Source organism: Talpa occidentalis, unplaced genomic scaffold (genome assembly GCF_014898055.3).
Source record: "Talpa occidentalis isolate TD23 unplaced genomic scaffold, MPIMG_talOcc4v2.1 talOcc4.7, whole genome shotgun sequence".
NCBI classification, from domain to species: Eukaryota; Metazoa; Chordata; class Mammalia; order Eulipotyphla; family Talpidae; genus Talpa; species Talpa occidentalis.
The window spans coordinates 10,036,558-10,059,087 of NW_023605083.1; the positions used below are offsets into that span (position 1 = coordinate 10,036,558).

The following is a 22,530-nucleotide window of genomic DNA, read 5'->3' on the forward strand; positions in this document are numbered from 1 at the left end:
TATGATATATAGAGTGAACACAAAGATCAGAAATCAGATCAAAGAATGAACAGGAGATAAAGCAAAAATAAGAGTCAAAGTTTAGAGGACTGTAAGGGAAAAAATAATTCTATAATAGGTGGAATTAAGTGATAAGGAAATTTTTAAGTCTAGCATTGTTAAGAAATGTCCACAGATGATGATGATGACAAAAGATTAAGGAATAATTCATCTGCTAGGAGCAGGCCAAGGGTAATTCGGGAAGAAAAGAAAATGTTACATGACATAGTCCAAAACAGTTACGTGCAAAACTAGTCTTCAAAAGCTAGAAGGAATTTCACCTATTTGACATGGCTTTAAGATGTAGGCTTTTATGAAGAAATAGATGCAATGAATATTCTGAATGTTCTATTGCATGAGTATAAAGCGAGAAAAGTCCTAAGCATTAGCAAGCAGATGAATCCATTCATGATCTCAAATCTGATTGGCTAAAATTGAGATCATGATGCCCACTCTCAACCTGGTCTAAGTGTGGATCAGGAATAACTCATTACCTTTCTCTTCCTCTTGTGTGTCATTAAATAGCATTCAGTGCGATGAAACCATGCTATCCCTCAAATTTGGTCTCCTGCCTATGCCAAGCATGATTTTTATTCTCTGAAGCCATTTCTCCCTCAAAAGAGCTCACCAAAGTTGTCATCCTTCCTATCAGCAGCCCCACTGGGCTTTGGTGAGTGACATCCAGACATTTAAACTCAAAAGCTGCTTCAGAAGGGAGTTATTAAAATTCAAATGAGCTGGGCATATTGAAGAAGAAAACACTCGTTTGCATGCACACCTCCGCATTTGGCCATCCCATTTAGTCCCATAGAGCAGGGTCTGGTTTTGTTTTTGTAAATGGGCTTCCCAGGCGGAGGTCAGCCTCCCACGGCCCCCACTCCTCTGGGGTCATCATTAGTAATGTGTAAGGCTGAATAGATTTTCCTCTGAATCTAGTCAGCAAACCTGACAAGAAGGCAGCCCTCTCCCACAACCTGAAAATGCCAAAAAATCTGATTAGTAATATGGCATTTGTTAATACTTCATTTATCCATTTTAGAATAGCTTTCTGCCAGGCTGCACATCACATCACTGATGCCAGTTCCACCTGATTTTTCAGTTTTATAGCAGAACATTTCCTGCTGTGCCATGACTGTGTAATCATAAAAATGTTACATTTAACCAAGAATTTCCCATCTGATTCAGAGAACACTCGTTTGTCAGTATGTCAAGAAATATGGATGGGAGAAGTCCAAGCGACATTTTATTCACTAGAGAGGAAAAAGAGTGTATCTATCATTTGAGCTTAAGAAGTTTTATTTTATTTTTGATGGAAATATCTCATATTAGCATCATTTAGAAATTTATAAGATATCAGTGAGTAAACTAACAAGAAAATATATTCCCATAATATTCTGGTTTGGGACTTCTAGATATTCCTTTAGTTAAAAATTCAATTTCTACTAATGAAGACATCTCTATTATGATATCTAGATTAAACAGATTTAACTTATAGCATTATATCAACTCCAGACTATGTGTAATATATGACATGTCTACATCTACACATATCAGGTGCAAAAATGACATAACCATATATCAATTTTTATAGAGGATATGTAAAAGCAAATCATATTAATCACAATCCCAGTATAACAGCACAATTTCCAAACCTCCAAAAACTAAAGAATTGTTTTCCAAGCTATGGAAGTAGTTTATAATCGAGAAGTTCCAGGGATTACTGTACCCAGTGAGAAATCAGACGTGACCTTTAATATTCCTTTAAATGGCAAGATTTTACTCTTCTACAACTTTCGTTAATCAACTTGCTATCTCCAGATTTCTTCATTTTTCATTTAGTTAAAAAAACTTTTTTCTAAAAACATGGTCTTGTTTGTAGTACAGGCACTGGTTTGCCCAGACAGACCTCACCAGCCTAAGGAAAAATGAAACTAGCAAATTTCAATGAAAGAATATCACGAGTGAAATTGGATTCTGAGCCATGCACATGTTCAGTTTGAATCCATTTTTTTTCGTTATAATTCTGAATAGTGTATCATCAAAGAGTATCGATTTAATAGCTTCCATAATTCTGGCTCCAGTTAAAAATAACAGCACTCAATCTCAGTCATCAGGCTGCTTTTGCTCTAATGTGAGTGGCAGCAAAAAAGAATTAAAAGTGGATAAGTGCTTGCAGAGAAAAAGAACATATAGGCTTCCCATGTGGCCTGGAGGTTAAGTCTTAGCGCTATCACTGCTGCAGCCTGAGTTCAATCCCTGGCCAGGGAGCCAACCCACATGTTGGGCAGCAGACCTCTCCAGTCACACCCGCTGCTCCCCTCAGCAGTGTGTTTCAGTAGATCTGCCTGTTCTGCTCCCGACTCTGTCTCTGGTGAATCCTCTCCCCCACTGCACCTCTGGCCTACACTCCAGCAATTCTATGCATAAATAAATAATCTTTTCTTTTTTAAAGATTTATTTATTTTTATACAAGAACCTGGGTACAGGCCAGCTGCGCGGGAGGGTGAGAGGATTCACCAGAGACAGAGCAGGGAACAGAATAGGCAGACTGATGAAATACACTGCTGAGAGGAGCAGCAGGTGAGACAGGAGAGGTCTGCCATGCCATGTGGGACCCTCGCTAGCCGGCCGGTATCGAACCAGTAGTGCAGAGGCTGCGGACAGCTTCACAGTGCGGTGCTCAACAGCCTGTGCCACCAGAGGAGGCCCGAAATAATCTTAAAAAAAAAAAAGAAAGAGAAAGAATACAAGCTAGCGAGATTCCAACAACATAGAGTGATCATACAGGTTCAAGGAGAAAACCTTCTTCCAAGCCCTGAAATACAAATGGCCCCCAGTGTGCTTTCTGTTTCTAGATAACACTCAAAACTGACAAGAAATCCAAGTGCGGGGCCTCCCTCATGGTGCAAGGGGTTAAGTCTCAGCACTATGAAGCTATCTGCAGCACTAGTTTGATCCCCGGCCAGGGAGGTAACCCACATGGCACAGCAGACCTCTCCTGTCTCGCTCACTGCTCCCCTCAGCAGTGTATTTCAGTCAGTCTGCCTGTTCTGTTTCTCACCTCCTGTACCTCTGTCCCACACCCCAGCTCTTGCATGCATGCATAAATAAAATAAATCTTTAAAAAAAGAAATCCAGGTGCGCTTATATTTTTGAAATAGTCAAATGAAAGATTAGGGTGTTTACAGAGCAAACCCCCCACCCTTCAACCCCTTCCACCCCCAGTCAGATATGCTGATTGAACTATGCAAAATATATGCTGATGTACCATATACTGTAGTTGGTCTCCTGGTCATCTCTATTGCCAAGATGGCCTAGCAGAATATATTCACCCCTTCAGATTGGGACTGAATAATTCTACAGCAACATGCGTAAGGCATATAATCTTACAGAACATGTAGAAAGAATGATAAAATTCAAGAAATGTGCTCACTTACCTTTTTTTCCACCTGTAATGAAGAAGCCAATTGTTGCTCTAATAAAACTGCTTTCAGGCAAATAGCTGTAGTCAGTAGGAACTGTGGAGACAGAAAATGATCAAATTAACTAGTGAACCTGGCAGGACTAATGAAGGAAAGATAATGATCTCATGCAGCCATATCAACCTAGAGACAAAGCAGAGATGTTTATGCCATTAATCTCAGAGCAATACTCTGTGGCTGCAACTAATTCTATTAAATTAAGTGACTGGCCTTGAAGTAATCAATTATGCTACACAAGCAAATCTGAAATGGTGGTATACTTAGTAGAGGCTGAAAATTCAGAGGATGAAAATATTACTGAAGTGGTTAAAAAATCCTGTTCACATTATCATACCAGTGACCCCCAATCCAGTGACCTTTTCAGTGTCAGCCAGAGTGTGCTAAGACCACTATTCTAGGGGATACTTCAGGATATCCTGAATCAGATATATGAACCATGAAATACAACAACCAGTATTAATAGCAGACAGTCTCTTACTTTGTAAGTCAGGGACCTCTAAGGGACAAAAAATGTGCAAGGAACCAGATGTGGCTGCTGACCTGGAACGATGAAGCAGTGACATTTATACCGGTTGAGTCCTGGGAGTTTCCTAGATTCTTTTCCTCCCAGTTGCCCATAATTGTTTCATGAGATCGTTATTACAGCAACAAATGGCTCATTGGAAAATTCCATCAGGAACAAGTAACTGTACTTCTGTAGATCTATAATCATATTGTTTAGAACAACCTGGATAGAGATGATTCATTATGGCCCCACTTCAGCATATGCAGGCTAGATATGTTGCTCAAAACATAATAAGGAAAGAAAGCAAAAATCTGATGTAAGCATGCTTTTTACCAGGACATGCTGAAGTACTGCCCTTCAAAATTAGCATTACCAAGGCTTCCAATATGACTATTTTGTCCCCCACCTCCGCCGCCACTTTAATATAACTCTCAGCCCTCTCAAATTCATTATGCTGTGAATGCTATGGACCAATGTCCTGTTTCTATAGTTAAGAAGTGACTGAAAGTGAGGGAAACAGTAATGACAGTGATGGATGTTGACTGTGAAGCATCTGAAGACTACCTGCCAGGATACACCAAGCTAATTTCTGATGAGGTATCTCTGGTACTTAAACTCTGGCCTGGGTATAGCCAGTGGATCAAAGTTCTACGCAGAGCAAGAAGCAGATGTAGGTGACATGGTATTACAGTGATGTCTTTTCCAGAAAATCTCCAAATAGAAAAAAAATTAAGCATGTGGGAATTGCAATTATTTTTTATTGCTTTTTTAAAAAAGAACTGGAAATAGAAAAAGCCTTGCTATATTGAGATCTAGGCTTCCAATTCTAACATCAAAGGAGATGCACAGCTTTAAATGTACTTATTGCAGTATTTTCTCAAAAGCAGGGGCAAAAAGAACTCCGCATATGAAGAATTTCAGTGAAATATGACTATTATACAAACTATGTTTACATCTAGTTAAATTAAATAATTCTGTTTCAAGGCCTGGTTCCTAGTTTCTGGATTCATCATAACTAACTATGTAAATTAGGTAATCTTTCTGTTCTTTAGTTTCTTCATTTGTAAAATATAGGGTTAGGCTGAAAGTCTAAGCTGTTCTCCAAGGGAGGCAGAGAGGAAGAATAAAAGAAGGGATGAGGAGGCTAACAAATGGGAGTTCAGAATGCATGTCCACAATGGCAAGGCAGACCTCTCCTGTCTCGCCCACTGCTCCCCTCAGCAGTGTATTTCAGTCAATCCTCCTGTTCTGTTCCCACTCTGTCCCTGGTGAATCCTCTCACCCTCCCACGCATCTGGTCTGTACCCCGGTTCTTGTATAAATAAATAAATCTTTAAAAAAACACACATACATGTCCATCACTTACCACCACAAGACTGTAGGCAAGTCAGAAAACCTCTCCACATTCTATTGTAACATATGGATGATAATTCCTGACACTTAAGTTGTAAAGGTTAATCCTTTAAACCAAGTACAGTGGCCCACATCAGCAATCCCTCCTTCTAGTTCTAAGTGTTGTCTGACTTATCTTACCAGAGGTTCTACTTTGATTGGAAGACACAGTAGATAGATGAAGATGTCCTAGAAGCCAGATTGCATTTGACTGAAGACCAATCACCCCAGACACACTGATGACCTATGAATGAAAATGTAACAGTTCAATGATGGGGCGGGGTCCAAACTCCATTTGATAAAAGTTGCTCACAGGAAGACACTAATCTACTATGAGATCGTGACTTGGCTGGCAAGTTTCATGACGTAGATGTAATAAGCAGATGTCTAGAACATTAAACCTGGGGTAGGTCATAAACAGTGTTGCTGAATCAATCAATCAATCACAACAGAAGGTACTAGAGGTTGGCTCAGGTTTCACTAGTCAGATTGGCTGCAAAGGAATTTTCTTTCAAATGGGAAAAAAAAATTCAAAGAGTAAAAAAAGAGGTAATAGTTATGTATCCCTGCCACCCAAAAAAACGCTTAGAAAAATGACTGCAAAAGAGACATTAACCAAAACAAAGAGACACCCTACTGATTGGAGGAAAATCTTTGCACTCCATACAACTGATAAGGGGCTGATGACAAAGATCTACAAAGAGCTCAACAAAAACAAAGTAAACAATCCAGTCAAAAAATGGGCAGAAGAGCTAAAAAAAAGACTTCTCCAAAGAGGAAATGCAAATGGCCAACGGACATATGAAAAAATGTTCAACATCCTTTATAATCAGGGAAATGCAAATCAAAAATACAATGAGATACCACCTTACATCAGTGAGAATGGCACATATTAAAAAAACTAGCAACAACAAATGTTGGTAAGGAGGTAGAGAAAAAGGAACTTTCCTGCACTGCTGGTGGGAGTGCAAACTGGTCCAACCACTATGGAAAGCTTTGTGGAGGTTCCTCAAACTATTAAAAATGAAGCTTTCATATGATCCAGCAATTCCACTCCTAGGAATCTATCTAAAGGACACAAAAACATTAATTCAAAAGGATACCTGTGCCCTGTGTTTATTGCAGCACTGTTTACAATAGCTAAGCTATGGAAACAACCTAAATACCCAAAAATAGATGACTGGATCATGAAGATATGGTACATATACACCATGGAATATTACTCAGCAATTAAAAAAGATAAACTTATATCATTTGCAGCAATGTGGATGGAGCTGGAAGGGATTATGCTCAGTGAAACAAACCAGAAAGAAAAAGAATAAGTGGTTTCACTTATAGGAGGAATGTTGAGGAACCAAATAAGTGATCAGGAAAAAAAATTACAATAAATTAAAAATCAAAATCAACAGGCAAGTATAAATCAGAGACATTCTGCAGGGGAGATGGAGGGAGAAGGATCAAAACAAGGGAGGGAAGAGCACAAGGGACTATGGTGATGGTGCACGGGTGAATTGGTGGTGGGAATTTTACAGGGACTACACCTGAGAGGAGAGAGCATACATTGTACAAAAATGAAGAATGATGTAAAATATATATAAAATTAAAAAAAAGAAAGAAATATGATGCACAACTGAGGCTACCTAAGAGGGGGAGATCAGGGGTAGGAATAAAGAGGGAGGAGGCCCTATAGTCTAGGGTAAAGGACTCTGGGTACCTTGGTGGTGGGTGTGGTTTGGTGCAGTGCATATATCTCAGGAGGTGTGAACCTAGTCCCCTCAACCATACAGTGCTATAAACCAAAGTTGCCTCAATCATAATCATAATCATAAACTGGCTAAGATAACTCTAAAAATGGAAGGGGATATTTTGTTTCCTTATTATTTAAATAATGTTTTATTACTATCTTATAATTCACAACAATCTTTTTAAGCTAAAACTTATCATTTACAGATTTTTCTCCCAAATTATAGCAACTTAAGTTTCAACAGAATTCTTTTTAAGAATATTCATATTCATACAGGTGAGAGAGTTTTTTCTATTTAGAGATTCTTGCTTTTAAAAGCACAAATTACTAAAACTTCTTTACGTGACAGGTCTTACAATCAACTATCTTATACAAGATGGAAAACAAGTATGGTAAGTGAAAAGACTAGCATATAAAGTTCCCTAATACCAATGATAAAAAGAAAATAAGGATGCTTGAAAAGAAATAGGACCCAGGGCCACCCTTGTGGTGCAAAGGGTTAAGACTCAGCACTATGAAGCTATCCACAGACATGGCAGCATGAGTTCGATCCCTGGCCAGGGAGGTGACCCACATGGCACAGCAGACCTCTCCTGTCTCACCTGCTGCTTGTTCTGCTCCCCAGATATGTTCAATCCAGCCTGTTTTGCTCATCTCTTTCTCTGGTGAATCCTCTCAGCTCTGCCCGCCACCCCTGCCTCCCTGCCACCTCTGGCCTACACCCAGCTCTTGTATGTAGAAATAAATCTTTAAAAGAAAAATGACCAAATATTAGTAGCAGTTGTGTCAGGTTGAGAGGATCACGTGTGATATTTTTAAGTTTTCATTCTGTATTTTCAATTTTTTTTGCAACAAATGTTAAGTTTAAAAAATTTAAAATATAATTTCTCAGCAAAAGAGTATGTTTATTCTGCCACCAAGAGTAACACTGACAATGATTGACCCAAATTCTTTTATCAGCAAATTGTGAACTGTGCCTCTTGACCATTCTACCCAGGTATCTGCCCTGCCCTTTGATCACTTTCCATTTTCCTTGCCCTGAGGGCCTGACATTCCTTGCAGGGCCAGGTTTTAATTTCTATGGGAAACCAATGCCAACTTAAGTCAACTGAAAAATGCCGGCTTTCTTTTTTTTTTTTTTTTTTTTCCCAGAGACAGTACATATTTGCTGGTAAAGGAAAGGCCTCAGACACTTCTCTGAAAGGCATCTTGAACTCACCATGAGTAACAGAGATTTCCCCATTTTCCAAGAAAACAATTAATTTGTGCCATGAAAGAGAAAAACACACAAAAAGGGAATATCTGTTTTCCCCTGCCAGGATTTTAAATTCCTCTTCTCACCTGAGTTATGGTTTTAATGACTTCATTAAGTCTGCCTTGAAAATGAGAAGACTGGATGACTTCTGACTTCAACTGGAAGAAAAAGAAGAAACAGTCACCTCAACATGCCCCCCAAAGTAAATGATGATATTCCCAGTGTATGAGCCATTATCTTTTAAGTTATGGAATAATTCATCACTGTGCCCCTTATATTTTAAAGACAAAAGCTGTGATTTTCTTGAGCAGAGTCCATGCTCCATTTATCACTGATTTCCTAACCAGAGTTCAGTGTGGAAAGTATTCGTAATTCAACAAACCTTTTTACTATATGAAATCCTTAGGATTACTCATAAACTTACACATACGTATGTCTTCTGTGGAAAACATTTTAAAGCAAAAAAAATAATTAGGCCAATATAGCGCAAACATTATAGGTACAGAAGAGTTTCTGATGAATGACTTGATATTTTGTATGATTCACTCAGTTTTCTCAGGCAGGAAACTTGGTGGAAAGCACGTAAATTGACTAAGTTTAATGACTATCAACCAGAAGAAATAAGGAACAAATCTCTATAGAAAGAATTCTTGGCCAAGAACAATTTTCCATACAACAGGGCACTAAAAAAGTCTAGTATAACCATTACCATGAGCATATATTCTGTCCTTAGTAAACGGACATAAGAGGCTGGGGATTTTCTGGCAGTGCTTATGGACGCATTTAGATCTCTTCTCTTCTTCTTTTATTTTTACCTGCATTGTATTGCCTTCAGACCCCACCAAGGCCACCATGCCATGAAGAGCCGCCAAACAAAGCATTGTGGGAGTGCCCTGAAAGAAAAGCATCAGCATTTATAAGAAGGGAAACAGTCCTTGCATTGGAATCCATAAAACTTACTATATCATAGAGAAATAAATGGCCAAAATGGTACTAAATTTGTAGGGTCAATATAACCTGTATTACTGACCTCAAAATGGAAGCAGATTTAAATAAAGTTAACAGGTTCAAGTTGTTAGATCACTTTTCAAAACCACAATGTTGTTTTAAAATTAAAACATTCACAAAGCAGCCAGTTTTAAAAAACTATGATGGCCGACGGGATGTATCATTTATAAGGGATTAAAATAAAAGTACGTGGCTCTTTTATTTGAACTTGCCTGATGTTTTATTGTTAAGCTATATATCTTAGTGGCACCTATAAATGGTCCAATAAAGTAGCTCCTTTTCCTTTATAAAAATATAAAAACACATGTAGGAGGTGACCTCTACCTCAGTGAGTACAATTCTGATCCAGGCAGGGAGTAGCTTGTTGCCCAAGTCTTCAGCTTTTCCATGTCCGCACACAGACAAACCATGAACTATGTTTCCTAAGGCCAGGGCAAAACCTGAAGTCTGTTATAAATAAACAAAAATAAAAAGTAAGAAAAAAGAACAACCACTGCTCAGATGGGGCACATCTCTACACAGCAGCACACACGCTCCTCGGCCTTCTTCCCATACCGACATGTTCATTTGCCATTGGAAAATGGGGGATTTGCAGATTTTTTTTTCAATTTATATTGAAACAGAAACTTTGCAACAGAAACTTCTAATTGCAAGGAATTCAGCCTCAGTGAGTGGTCTATTATAGGAAAATAATAATGCACTGTTGAGCAACTCAGCTCAAGTGATCCAAATTCTCAGAGGGGTTAGGGTGAAAGTACCAAGTCCAGTCAACTCTCAAAAAAAGGAGACGAATATCTTGTATGGAGCGCAGCATATGCAAACTACATTTTGGTGTTGCAAAACTTAGTTCTGAATGTAACTTAAGCAGGCATAGCACCATAAAATAGTAACCACACAAGTTCATTGCCAGTGACAGACTATAACCTATCACGTCCAATATTAAGACTTTGGGAAAATCTAAAAAGATTTCAAATGGGGAAATTTTATAGCACGTGCAATCAGAGGGAACTTAAATTTTTTTTTTTATTCTGGTAAATTACACATTCCATAAAATTTATCATGTTAACCATTTTCCAGTGTAGAGGTATTGAGTAGGTTTACATTGTTGTAGAACCATCACTACCATCCAAGTCCAGAACTCCTTTTATCTTGCAAACTGAAACTCTATATACTTGCTAAACAATTACTTCCTTTCCCTGTTTCTCAGTCCTGGCCCCACAATTCTTCTTTCTGTCTCTATATTTTGGCTACTCAGAGCACTTCCTCTAAGTAGAATCATATAGTGCTTATTTTTTTGTGACTGGCCTATTTTACTCAGCATAATGTCTTCAAGGTTCACCTGTGTTCTCACATATGTCAGAACTTCCTTCCTTTTTAAGGCTGAATAATATTTCAAAGGGGAGATTTTTTTGCATAACTCTTATATTCCCTAGTCACATATTTTAAGATTTTATGATACAGAACATTAGCTGGAGAGAGAGAAAAGCTTTTTGTACACCATCAGGTAAAGAAAAAGAAATGTCTATAAAAGAAGATAGGGGATAAGGAGAGGAAAAACTATTGGTGATTGTTGCTTATATCTGTGAGAGAAGAAAACAGAAGTTACTCGGTTCTGGGCATGAAAAATAGCCCATTATAGTCTAATTCAGAGTAAGTCAAAATTAGGACTTAGCGGTGGCATGAGACCCACAGAGAGAAATAATCAGGGCATGCATTCCAACCTGCTGGTTGTTCTCTACTAACAGTTGAAGCTTGTTCATAATATCTTCAGCCTCTGCAGCCTCAATAATTCCAGCACTGAAGGCCGATGTACACACGCAGCTAAGGGTATAGGCAAGGACCTGAGAAGAAAAGACAGCAGGAAAAAGTTTCTTCATGAAGGGAAATAAAAGAACAATTGTTCAGTTGGTACAAATATGTTGCCAGACTTCTCCCCAGGTTAAGATTATTTCCCTGCCTAACCTATTTCATAACAATGTCCTGAGATGAGTATCGTTATCCCTATTTGATAAAGACATGGAGGGTCGATAGCTGATAGACAGCAAGTGACAGAGGTGAGATTCAAGCCCAGGTCTTTAGTCTAACCCAAAACATTTCATCATCACATCATGCCAGAAAACAGCCACTACTGACAGCAGATTTCCAACAGCCGTGGATGGCACTAATTGCCATGTGCTCTCATCTCAGGCCAAACAGAAGAGGAATCAAAGAAGTAAAACATTGCCATGTTAAGATTCCCTAGCAGGGCCTCCCAGGTGGTGCAGCGGTTGAGTGCTGGGTTGCGAAGCTGCCCGCAGCCTCTGCAGCGCCGGTTCGATCCCTGGCTGCTCCCCGGCCACCACAGGAGGGTCCCACATGGCGTGCAGACCTCTCCTGCCGCCCGCTGCTCCCCTCAGCAGTGTACTTCGGTCCTTCTGCCTGCTCTGCTTCCTGCTCTGGCTCTGGTGAATTCTCTCACCCTCCCGCGCTTCTGACTGTACCCAGTGCATGTATAAAACAAACAAACAAACAAACAAATAAATAAACATGCCTCTATAAAAAAAAAAAAAAAAACCAAAAAAAAAAAAAAAAAACCAAAAAAAAAAAGATTCCCTAGCAGAAGTGATATAATGGAAAGGGAATATGGGTTTTGGAATCAGATACATTGTTGTAAATTAGAGATATTATTTACTTCATAAAACTGTCATGAGCATTTAATAGGTAAATGGCATGAGAATTTAATAGGTAAATGAATAAATGCACAAAATATAAATAAAAGAGCATGTTGGGTATAGAGACATTAACACCTAGATCTATGTCTCCAATTGGTCATTTACTGGCTAAATAACTTGGGGCAAGTCCATCAAATTATTTGACCTTCAATTTTTTGCAAATCAAGGTTAATTATCTCCTCTCTGTTACCTGCTATTTTCATGATGAAGCCTTCTATTATAAAGATGATGTTAAGACAAAGAATAAATTTTTAACTCCAACGTTGGGAAGCAGTTTCTAAGGTAAAAACTGGAGAATAAAACACCAGAGGGGAGAAAAACAAAACTGTTTGCTCAAGGCTTTATAGACTAACACATCAAGCAGACAGCGGTATCAATTATAAAAACCTTGCTTTCATTTATTAATCAAATTGCTCTTCGGTTGCAAAATTTTCTCCCTAGGCTTAAAAAAAATGTGTACTTTTAAATCATGCTCGGCACTGCTTTAAAAATGGAAATGTAGTGTGTGTCTTAGAACAAAACTTCAACCCTTTGTGCCCCAAAGAAATTCACCAATTCAACAAGTCCTATTGCTGAAAGCAGAGGAGCGGAGCAGGGAAACACAGCAGCCATTATGTACTCATCAATAGCTCGTGGGCAGGCCAGGATAAAATAGAATCTGCTCTAATGAGAGCAAGAATCTGGCCAGGCCAAGAGGTCGGCCGTCTCCTTCCAAAGAGCACAGGCAGTTCGGCTTCACCTGGGCCCAGCAGAGACACAGCCTGAGAGCCGCCCCTCAGCATGGTGTACACAACACACACTGTAGCACAGGAATGGCAACCCTGCGTACTTTTGCGCCATAACAGAAAAATCTTTTCATTAACTGTGGTAAAGGGAATTTCCTCCATAATTTTTCATGCTCGCTGACGTTAAAAAAATAAAATGCCTTTTCGGTCTGCAGTTTCTTAAGTTTATTGCTGGCCATTTTTTTAAAGTTACATTTGGCTTGAGCATAATTCTAAAAATCTCCATTTAACCTTCCTCCAGAAATTGCAGTTCTTCTTAGAAAGTGCCTTCTAGTGCTGCTGACTTAGGTTTTTGTATTCACTAAGGGCTCTTATCTTCTATGCCACATTTAAGTCTAAGTTGATTTAAACAGCTGCCGAATTTGAAAACCTTATGTTCTAATATAGGTTGTTTGCCGCTCAGATTTTCTCCTTATCTCAGTTGAAATTGAGGAAGAACTTAATTTCAGGGTTACCAAAGTATGAGAAGTAGAAAATAGGCAGCCCAAGGGAAAGAAAGGACAGAAAAAGGCATGCGGTCTCCTACCTCCTGGAAGGTTCTGCTCTGGCTCCTACTGTCATCGAGGTAAGTAGAGAGCTTCCGAAGCGAGGCAGCCACGTGAACTCTCGACTCCATTTGGCTGCTCTGGCTCATGAGGGACAGAACCAGCCCAACTCCCAGTATACAGCCTGTGCTGGGATGCCAAAAAAGACGAGGTGTTAAAATCACATGAAGTCCTTGTCACCATTCTTCACTAGTCCTGGGCGTGAACAGTGCTCCGGACCTGCTGCCTGGCATAGAACACCCTCCCCCCCGCCCCAACAACAACCTCCCAAACCACAGAGGTAGACTCACCTCCCCCTCAAAGAAAAACTTTATATCAAAACAGATATCTGTGCTCAAGTTAGTGCTCTGTACACACAGGAGAAAAACAAAAAACATGAATGAGTTTGACAACCCTATGGAGATAGGAGGAAGTGTTTCAAAAAAGCAAGGCCATGCCAGTTCTGTCTCTGCACCCAGAGAAAGGCTGTGGTCCTTTTTCCAAACTGTACCCATCCACCACCCACTCCACTCCTCGACCCATGTCCAGTGCACTGTGATTAACTGCAGAAGGACAGAAAAGACTACATATTTCAGGATATGAGCTGAGGACATCTGACTTATAACAGGGTGGGGGTAAATGCAAGACATGATTATGAGGTCCCACTAAGGGCTTCATGTTTCCCAGTTAACTTCCACAAATGGAATTTCTTTCTTAAAGATACTGGGTATTTATGAACAAGGACATTAATCCTCTTCTCCCCTCTAATCCCTCGGAGAACCACTGGGTCAGAAGAGAAAATGGACAAATGATAGGCCTGTCAAAAATTTCCCCCATGTGACAATTCAATTGGGATCTTGGGCTTTGTGCCCTAGTTCTCCTGAAAGAATACAGATCCATTTAAAGAAAAGAATTATTTTCACAGGAATCTTCTAGCTAGTATGATATCGTCACTCGGGGTAATTTTTTACTTTTTTTAAAAAACGCTTTTGCCATCATTGCTGTTTTGCAAATTGAGGAAATGCCGAGATTTTCAGAATTCATCTTCACTGCGGTTTGGCTTGTCTCTCATCGTGATATCTGCTGCTTAAGTTGACATTCCAGAGCATTTCTCCAATAACATATTTCAAAGCTCATATGTTATGTCATTTTGCTCTTAAATAACATCTAACTCCTTGGCTGGCACCAAGAACTTCAAATCATTTCAGGAACATGCTGGTTACTTCCCCCAACAGCTCTGCACAAATGGAGCATCCACATCCGATAGAGACACCCCAAAGGATGGAGAAGATACAGGATTTGCTCAGGTTCCTGCAGTTTCCAGCAGAGCTCGGCCAGGAGATGAGTTTTTGATTCCAAGGCTCTGTTCAACTGCCAAAGCCATGGCCCCTCTTGGGGGCCTACCTGATATCACGATGGAATGCCTATCGGTGGGCAACATATCTCGAGTGTTTTTCTAGTTTCTATTGCATAATAGTCTGGCATTAGAAAATCCTTTGTAAAGAAGCTACTGCAGTAATGATCCATCATTAGTCAGGCAGAACTGCTGTTACAGCTTACATGAACGAAACAACAAGCTCAACCAGCATAAGGCATTTCCAGCCGGTTAAATCAGCATCTACCATCTGAGCACTGCATGCTTTTGAGACAAATCACATTTCAGAAAGAGGAAAGGCTGCTCTTGATTAGATGGACTGAAAACTTTGTTTTCATTTAAAATACACAAGGAAATTGTTTTTGCTCTCTTTCTATGTTGGTGCATAGAAAAATTTGATAGGATTAGACAGATAAAATTTGATCGATACTTTGAAAAATATGACTTTTTCTCTCTCTCTGACCATTGAATTGCTACTGATGTCTAAGATTTCCAAGTCACTGCCCCAGGGACACCATCCCAGTCCATCAGAGAGCCTCTTTAAGCACTCTTTCATAGCACCCTGGACTCATTTATCTCAGACAATTTTATTTTATTTATTTATTTTTAAGCATTTTTTAAAAGATTTATTTGTTTGTTTGTTTGTGTATTTGTTTTTATTTGTTTTTTATTTTTTATTTATACAAGCACTGGGTACAGTCAGAAGCGTGGGAGGGTGAGAGAATTCACCAGAGCCAGAGCAGGGAACAGAACAGGCAGGCTGACAAAATACACTGCTGAGGGGAGCAGTGGGCGCGGCAGGAGAGGTCTGCCGTGCCATGTGGGACCCTAGCAGGTGGCCGAGGATCAACCGGTGCTGCGGGCAGCTTTCCAGCCCAGCGCTCAACCGCTGCGCCACCAGGGAAGGCTCTATTTCAGACAATTTTAATTTTCATCTCTGGTAATATTACTGGGGGGTTGTTTGATTTCTCTGTACCTCCTTCACTAACCTACAAGTTGCACGAGGGAAGGTACCTATTCTGCTTTTTCCTTACCACAGCCTTTGGCACCTAGGACACTGCCTGATGAATATAACAGCGTTACATTCACTAACACTGAATGCTGAAGAATGGACCAAATGCAGAGTATCAAGAGAGTCTAAAGCAAAGAGAAGATGTACGATTCAATCAATGATTGATTCTTTTTAGTTGGAAGCAAAATTTATGAGTGGTAAAATTAAAACTGACTATATCATCTAAGAATCAATCAAGAAATTCAATTTTTATTTTCTGCCAGACTAATTTGAGAAAGAGGACATCGAGTTCATGAGGAAAATGTTACCCCTCAAAGCTCACTCAAGTATTGTGAGCATCATTTTCAAGTAAACAGGAAGGTATCCGAGTCTTGCTTTTCAGGCTGTTTGGGGCACACAAAAGTCTCTCTCCTCTGGGCTAGCTCCTTCTTTACCATCCCCAGGTACATGGACACAATGGCTTAGAAAAAGATTCCAGTTTCTAGTACACATTTACCTAGAAATTATCAGCATATTTTTGAGCAAGGTCATCAGTGATAATGATTCTATTGGTAAAATGGTAGTTGCTACAATGGGGGCTATAGTTACTATAGCAGTGAGTTGACGATGTAATAATATGAACATATAATTCTATGCACATCTGTGTGTCAATATAAATGTTAGAGTGTATGAGTCTACTAACCTTTAATCTATTTTATTCTACTTTGTCTCATTTTAGCTAGCATGTACCAAAAAGGTAACCCTAAAACTACATTTTGATGTTTCCTTTGATATCCAAAGCTTTATATTTTCATGTGTTTATTTTTTGTCCTCAGTCATAGAGATTTCCCCAGGTGTTCAGTTAGCATTTCTTCACATTTACCTTATTCTGCTTCCCTTTACTATGTCTGCCAACTCTAAACCAAGACTAGCTTGGGCAAAGGCAGCTCTCACATCTTACTGTCCATCAAAAACACCCAGGAATAAATGCTGGTGTCTCAGATAGAAGAAATAAAAATAGATTATGATATTAAGTATGAAATCGAGGTTTTGAAATTGCTAACATAAATCTTCTATAAGAATACTAACATATGACCAAGAATTTGAAATTTAAAATTATGTCTTTTTCTATCACTACTTCCGTGACTCTCTTATCCATGTATATTAAAATGTCACTGGTAAAAAGAAATTCTGAGACTAAAGCTATGCAATTCTAATATGGGTGTTGCTATGTCAACTGAGATATAACGATATATTTTTCTAAAATTAACCAGAGATGAATCTTCAATTCCCCAGCTTATTGTAGGTTATTCTGCAGATTAAGTACGAGGCCATCTAATAATTAGTTCTAATAACTGTTAACATTTAGATAGCACTTTGCCCTTTACAAAGTGCTATACAAACATTATCGTATTTGTAAAAGCTCAATAGTAATTAACCAATGCTCAGGTCATTGATGGATAGCATGGCTAGTTAGAGCTGTGAGGCTTGCAATGGCACAACTAGCACCACTAGATGGCAGCAAAATGCAAGTGATAGGCCCACAAACGCGCACCAGCCCAGGTGCTTGCTTTTCTCAGCAGGGCTACATCCATTAAATCAGGGAAGCGTGGTGAATTTGCTGTGGGTGAATTCTATCACTTGAGGTAGCATGCTCCCAGATCTATTAACTACCTCCTGCTAACGCTTCCACGATTTCACTTGAGGGAGGACTGCCCTAGACTCCTGCAATCTCATTAGACAAGGGAATACTGTATTCCACACAAACCAGGCTTTCGGCCCAGGGCCTAGTTAAGATCTCTTTTTTTTCCCCCTGACAGTGGGGATATTTTGATATTTTATAGAAAGATATCTACATTGTACACCATATTGTCAACTGTCAAACTGCTTTCTATTAAAATGTGTTCATGCCGCACGATTCAAGAGAAAAAAATGGCTTTGAAGACAAACTAGGCGCCTCTCCTAAGCTCTGCCACTTGCTGTGTGGCCTTGAAGCAATTTCCTTTTTGAGACTCTTTATCTACAAACCAAAGTGATGGTGATTCCTGCTCTTGTATCGGTATTTAGGTTATAGCAGGACTTGACTGCGCAAGAAATGAAGTGAGACTGCCTAGTTGCCACGTGTGGCTGCTCAGCATTATTAGTTAAACCTGAACCCAGAGAGAGAGCTCCATAGTCACTGATAGCCACAAAGCATTAGAAAGGACAAAATACTAAGTTCACTAACTGTAAGAATAAACTGCAGGAGTTCAGAGGATAGAGGGAAATTCTTGAAGGAAGCTTTTGACTGGGCTCTGAAAGTCAAACAAGCTCTTACTAAATGGAAGGGACATTTCTCTCTCTCTCTCTCTCTCTCTCTCTCTCTCTTTCCTTCTTTTCCTTCCTTCCTTCCTTCCTTCCTTCCTTCCTTCCTTCCTTCCTTCCTTCCTTCCTTCCTTCCTTCCTTCCTCCTTCCTTCCTCCTCCCTCCCTCCCTCCCTCCCTCTCTCTTCTTTCTTTCTTTTTCTTTCTTTCTTTCAATATTTAATTTTTATTAAATTTTAAATAAATTTTAATATATTTTTTAAGATTTATCAAATTTATTTTTATTTTATGCATGCATGCAAGAACTGGGGGTAAGCAAGAGTGTTGGGGGGGTGAGAAGATTCACCAGTCAGAATGAGGGGCACAACAGGTGGATCTACTGAAATACACTGCTGACGGGAGTAGCGGGTGAGACAGGAGAGGTCTGCTGCACCATGCGGGTGAGCTCTCTGGCCTGGGATTGAATTCATGCTGCAGTGGCTGGTGATAGCTTGATAACACTGAGATTTTAACCCCTAGGCCACCAAGGAGGCCCAGGGTGGACAGGACATTTCTGATGGGCCTGTACCAACTTCTTCTGTGGGATTAGTTCTCCTGTCCAGGACCACCCATCCCTTTTCCAAACGTAGTAGTTGGTCATCAAGGAGGTAAGAATCAAGTAAGAAGGTAAGAATGAAGAAGTGAGCCTCCCTGGTAGTGCAAGGGGTTAAGCACAGCACTGTGAAGCTATCCCCAGCCAGCGATCTACCCACATGATGAAGCAGACCTCTCCTGCCTCTCCTGCTGCTCTGCTCAGCAGCGTATTTCCTCAGTCTGCCTGTTCTGTTCCCCACTCTGTCTCTGGTGAATCCTCTCACCCCCCGCACCTCTGGCCTGTACCCCAGTCCTTGTATGCACAAATAAATACATCTTGGGGGGAAAAAAGAATGAAGAAGAATTTTACTAAAAACAAAAAAATAATTCAAAAGTTAAATAGGCTTAAACATACAAAGTTATAAAATAAATTAAATAGCCACACTGTGGGTAATTCAATTATTCCTCCAATGAGCCTCTTTACATTCAAACAACTTTCCTGCAAACTAATGAAAATAATACATTAAAGTCATTCCTGGTTATTGCAATGAATGCTTGTAGCACCTTAACAGCAACATTTCCCCCAACTTTATAATCCCAAGTTACAGTTATGATGAATACCTCTGGAAAGAAGGAAAGAGGGAAAATGAGGGGTTGGGGGAGGGAAATAGAGAGAGGGAGAGAAGGAGACAGGAGAGAGTGGGAAAAGAGGGAGAGCAGGAGTATACCTCATTCATGGATTATGCAAAGTGGCACCACCAGTACACGGATTAGGTGTAAAAGCTCAACTCTTCATCATTAGTCTCAGTAACAGTTAAATGACCTTATCGCTTCCATTAATCATTTTCTATATTCAAGTGACTTAAATCATGCCACCAAACTCTTCCTTTTCCCATATTCAAAATGATACTCTTAAGGGCCTCCCCGGTGGCGCAGTGGTTGAGCGCTGGGTTGCAAAGCTGCCCGCGGCCTCTGCGGCCCCGGTTCGATCCCCGGCTGCTCCCCGGCCACCGGAGGAGGGTCCCACTTGGTGCGCAGACCTCCTGCCACCCGCTGCTCCCCTCAGCAGTGTGCTTTGGTCCTTCTGCCTGCTCTGCTCCCCGCTCTGGCTCTGGTGAATTCTCTCACCCTCCCGCACTTCTGACTCTACTCAGTGCATGTATAAACAAAACAAACAAACAAACAAATAAATAAATACCAAAATGATACTCTTAAGATGTCCCTTCATCTCTAAAGCATTTGATAAACTGAGTGGTGTCAATGGCTCTGATCCATGTTAGCCTGCATCTGAAAGAAGATCGCATAACTACCACCTAGTAAGTGAAGATCTGATTTTACTAATTCATGATGAAATACCTGATACACGTAGGAACTTCTACTGCTTATGCTTTTGTTAGTCTGAACCTAACAGACTAGATGGCATGCACATGACTTTAGATCACAAGTTCCTAAAAGCCAGGAATGTAAACACTGATTTAATTCACATTTAGTCTGCAATAGCAAAAAGTAAATAAATTGGGGGCTAGTGCTTATAATCGTGGAGTTTCCTATTAACAGTGGATACTACAGGATTCCAACCTGAGGTGGAAATACAGGTAGAAGTCCTATGAAAGGTACAGTACAGGTCCTCAACAGTGCTGATATTTCAAGAAATGTAATAAAACCACTGATTCTACCATACAAGTCCCACAATAAGTTTAACATCATTATTTAAGCTATTCTTCTGTTATTCCTTTTTACTTTTGTTACCTTTCATAACTGGAATGGGGAACTAAATGAAATTTTAAGATATTTCGTTTAATACACAAAATCTTTTAAAAAGCATGAGGTCTCTGGGGGGCTGGGAGGGGGGGAAAGGATGTACTAATATCAAGGAGGTTGAGAAACCCCGGAATAAGCTTTTTATTTCCATTTGGATTCTTCAGCCATTGTATTTCATAGGGAATCTAAATCCTGGGTCAAAGGTTTTTAGTCCAATCAAATTCAAAGAATGATTTCAACAGACCTTTAAAAAGATGTATACTAGGGCCTCCTTGGAGGCACAAGGGATTAAGTCTCAGCACTATGAAACTATCCGCAGCCACTGCAGCATGGAGTTCGATCCCTGGCCAGGTAGCTACCCACATGGTGCAAGAGACCTCTCCTGTCTTGCCCGAAGCTCCCCTCAGCAGTGTATTTCAATAGATCTGACTGTTCTGCTCCCCACTCTGTCTCTGCTGAGTCCTCTCACCCTCCCACACCTCTGGTCTATACCCCAGCAATTCTATGTATAAATAATCTTAAAAAAAAAGATGTATACTAATCCCCAGGTATATGTTCCAAGAGTGAATGGGAGACGGAATTAAGGTATTTGTCACTTGTTGACAGTCACAAAATGACAATTATTACTTTGCACTAAAGCAAGTTATCCTATTGCTGAAACATGGTTTTCAGCACAAGTAAATTTTAATCACAGATTTTTCATTACTAAAAATTCTTTGCAAAGGAATTCAGCATCAGGTCCTACAAATATTTCAACAGAGAATGTAAAATTTATGACAGTGAATGAAGCCAATCTTTAAGAATCTGTGAGAGAGGAAATGGAATCAACATACTTGTATTCAAGACTAGTGTCGAAGCAGCAATTTTCCAAGGCATCCAAAGACTTCATTAGAAGAAGGTTCATCTGCTGGCCAGATATATCACTGGATAAAGACCAAGAGGGGAAAAATGAATATTTAAAATCATTTAACTGCCCAAAATACTTGTAACAATATTATGCTCATAATATTTTATGGAAATGTCAGCATTTCTTTAAAAAATAAAGGAAGTATTATATACTTAGTTTGTATTTAGGGAAACTGAGTCAGAATTTACTCAATAATTGGGTTTCTGACTGCTATAATCCACTTGTACAAACTAATAATCCTTAAAATGGCTACTTTTGCATTTTACAGTGCAATCAATTTTAAATCACTAAAAAATAAGTATCAGCCACAAAGCCAAAACTTTTTGTAAGAATTCGAAATTGATTTCCTTCAGAGTATTTAATTACCCATTAAGCTGATGCCATCAATAATCATTCCACATCTCCTTCTTGCAAAGATTCCTGATTTCATGTCTCAATTGTGGAGGTTCTAATACCACTTCTTTATTTGCATTTGTATTTTAAAGGGGAAAAGACCAGTCCAGTATTTTTCTGCCTTTGTACAGTAATTGATGTGGTTTTTGTAACTGTCTTGGAAAGAACTATTATTTGCATAGTAAAATATAATTTAGAAGATAGTTCTATGGCTGTTTTTCAGGCACAGTGGTGGGCTTTATCACTGACACTTTATCATTAAGGGTTTCCTAAGTGTCAACTCGCCTGCTGCTGCTCAGCCTATGTGGAAAGCAGTCCCAGGAATGCCAACGAGCAGAGAGCACTTGAAACAATGTAGTCCCAAAGCAAAATGAGAATCGTTTTGCCTGAGGTGAAGGATCGTATTTTCAAACACATCCTCCCTCTCTCCCTCTCCGTACCCACCCCCCCACCGCACCACACAGTTTTAATAGCTTTAATTAAACAAGTCCTATTATAGTTGTTCTCTGGAGTAAAATATACTTCAATATTCTAAACAAATACTAAAGAAATCCTACTGGTATCCTCTGGGAGTTATGAGAAAAGCAAGATGCCTTGGGATATATATGCTTTTCTAGACTAAAATTTAAACTCAGGTGACTTTTTCATCAGTCTTGGAAAACATAGATTGATTGTCATAATTTCTTTCCACAGGTGATTTTTCATTCTTAAGATCAACACATTTTTCTTATGTTCCCCTAAGAGGTTTTTAGGGACACTTATTTGATGGCATTAGACTATTC

The 22,530-nt window shown here is 39.5% G+C and overlaps 1 protein-coding gene across 3 annotated transcripts in view; it reads right to left on the bottom strand.

Moving 5' to 3' along the window:
• FOCAD (focadhesin) overlaps positions 1-22,530 on the bottom strand; it is a 268,670-nt gene that overhangs the window by 29,157 nt on the left and 216,983 nt on the right. For all 3 annotated transcript variants that reach the window (XM_037495054.2, XM_037495055.2, XM_037495056.2), the window contains 8 exons: positions 21,282-21,371; positions 13,448-13,595; positions 11,147-11,266; positions 9,750-9,872; positions 9,233-9,310; positions 8,504-8,575; positions 5,560-5,662; positions 3,477-3,557 (listed from right to left, as the gene is read on the bottom strand). In XM_037495054.2, the coding sequence (XP_037350951.1) occupies positions 3,477-3,557; positions 5,560-5,662; positions 8,504-8,575; positions 9,233-9,310; positions 9,750-9,872; positions 11,147-11,266; positions 13,448-13,595; positions 21,282-21,371 (815 nt within the window). The remainder of the gene's footprint in view (positions 1-3,476; positions 3,558-5,559; positions 5,663-8,503; positions 8,576-9,232; positions 9,311-9,749; positions 9,873-11,146; positions 11,267-13,447; positions 13,596-21,281; positions 21,372-22,530) is intronic.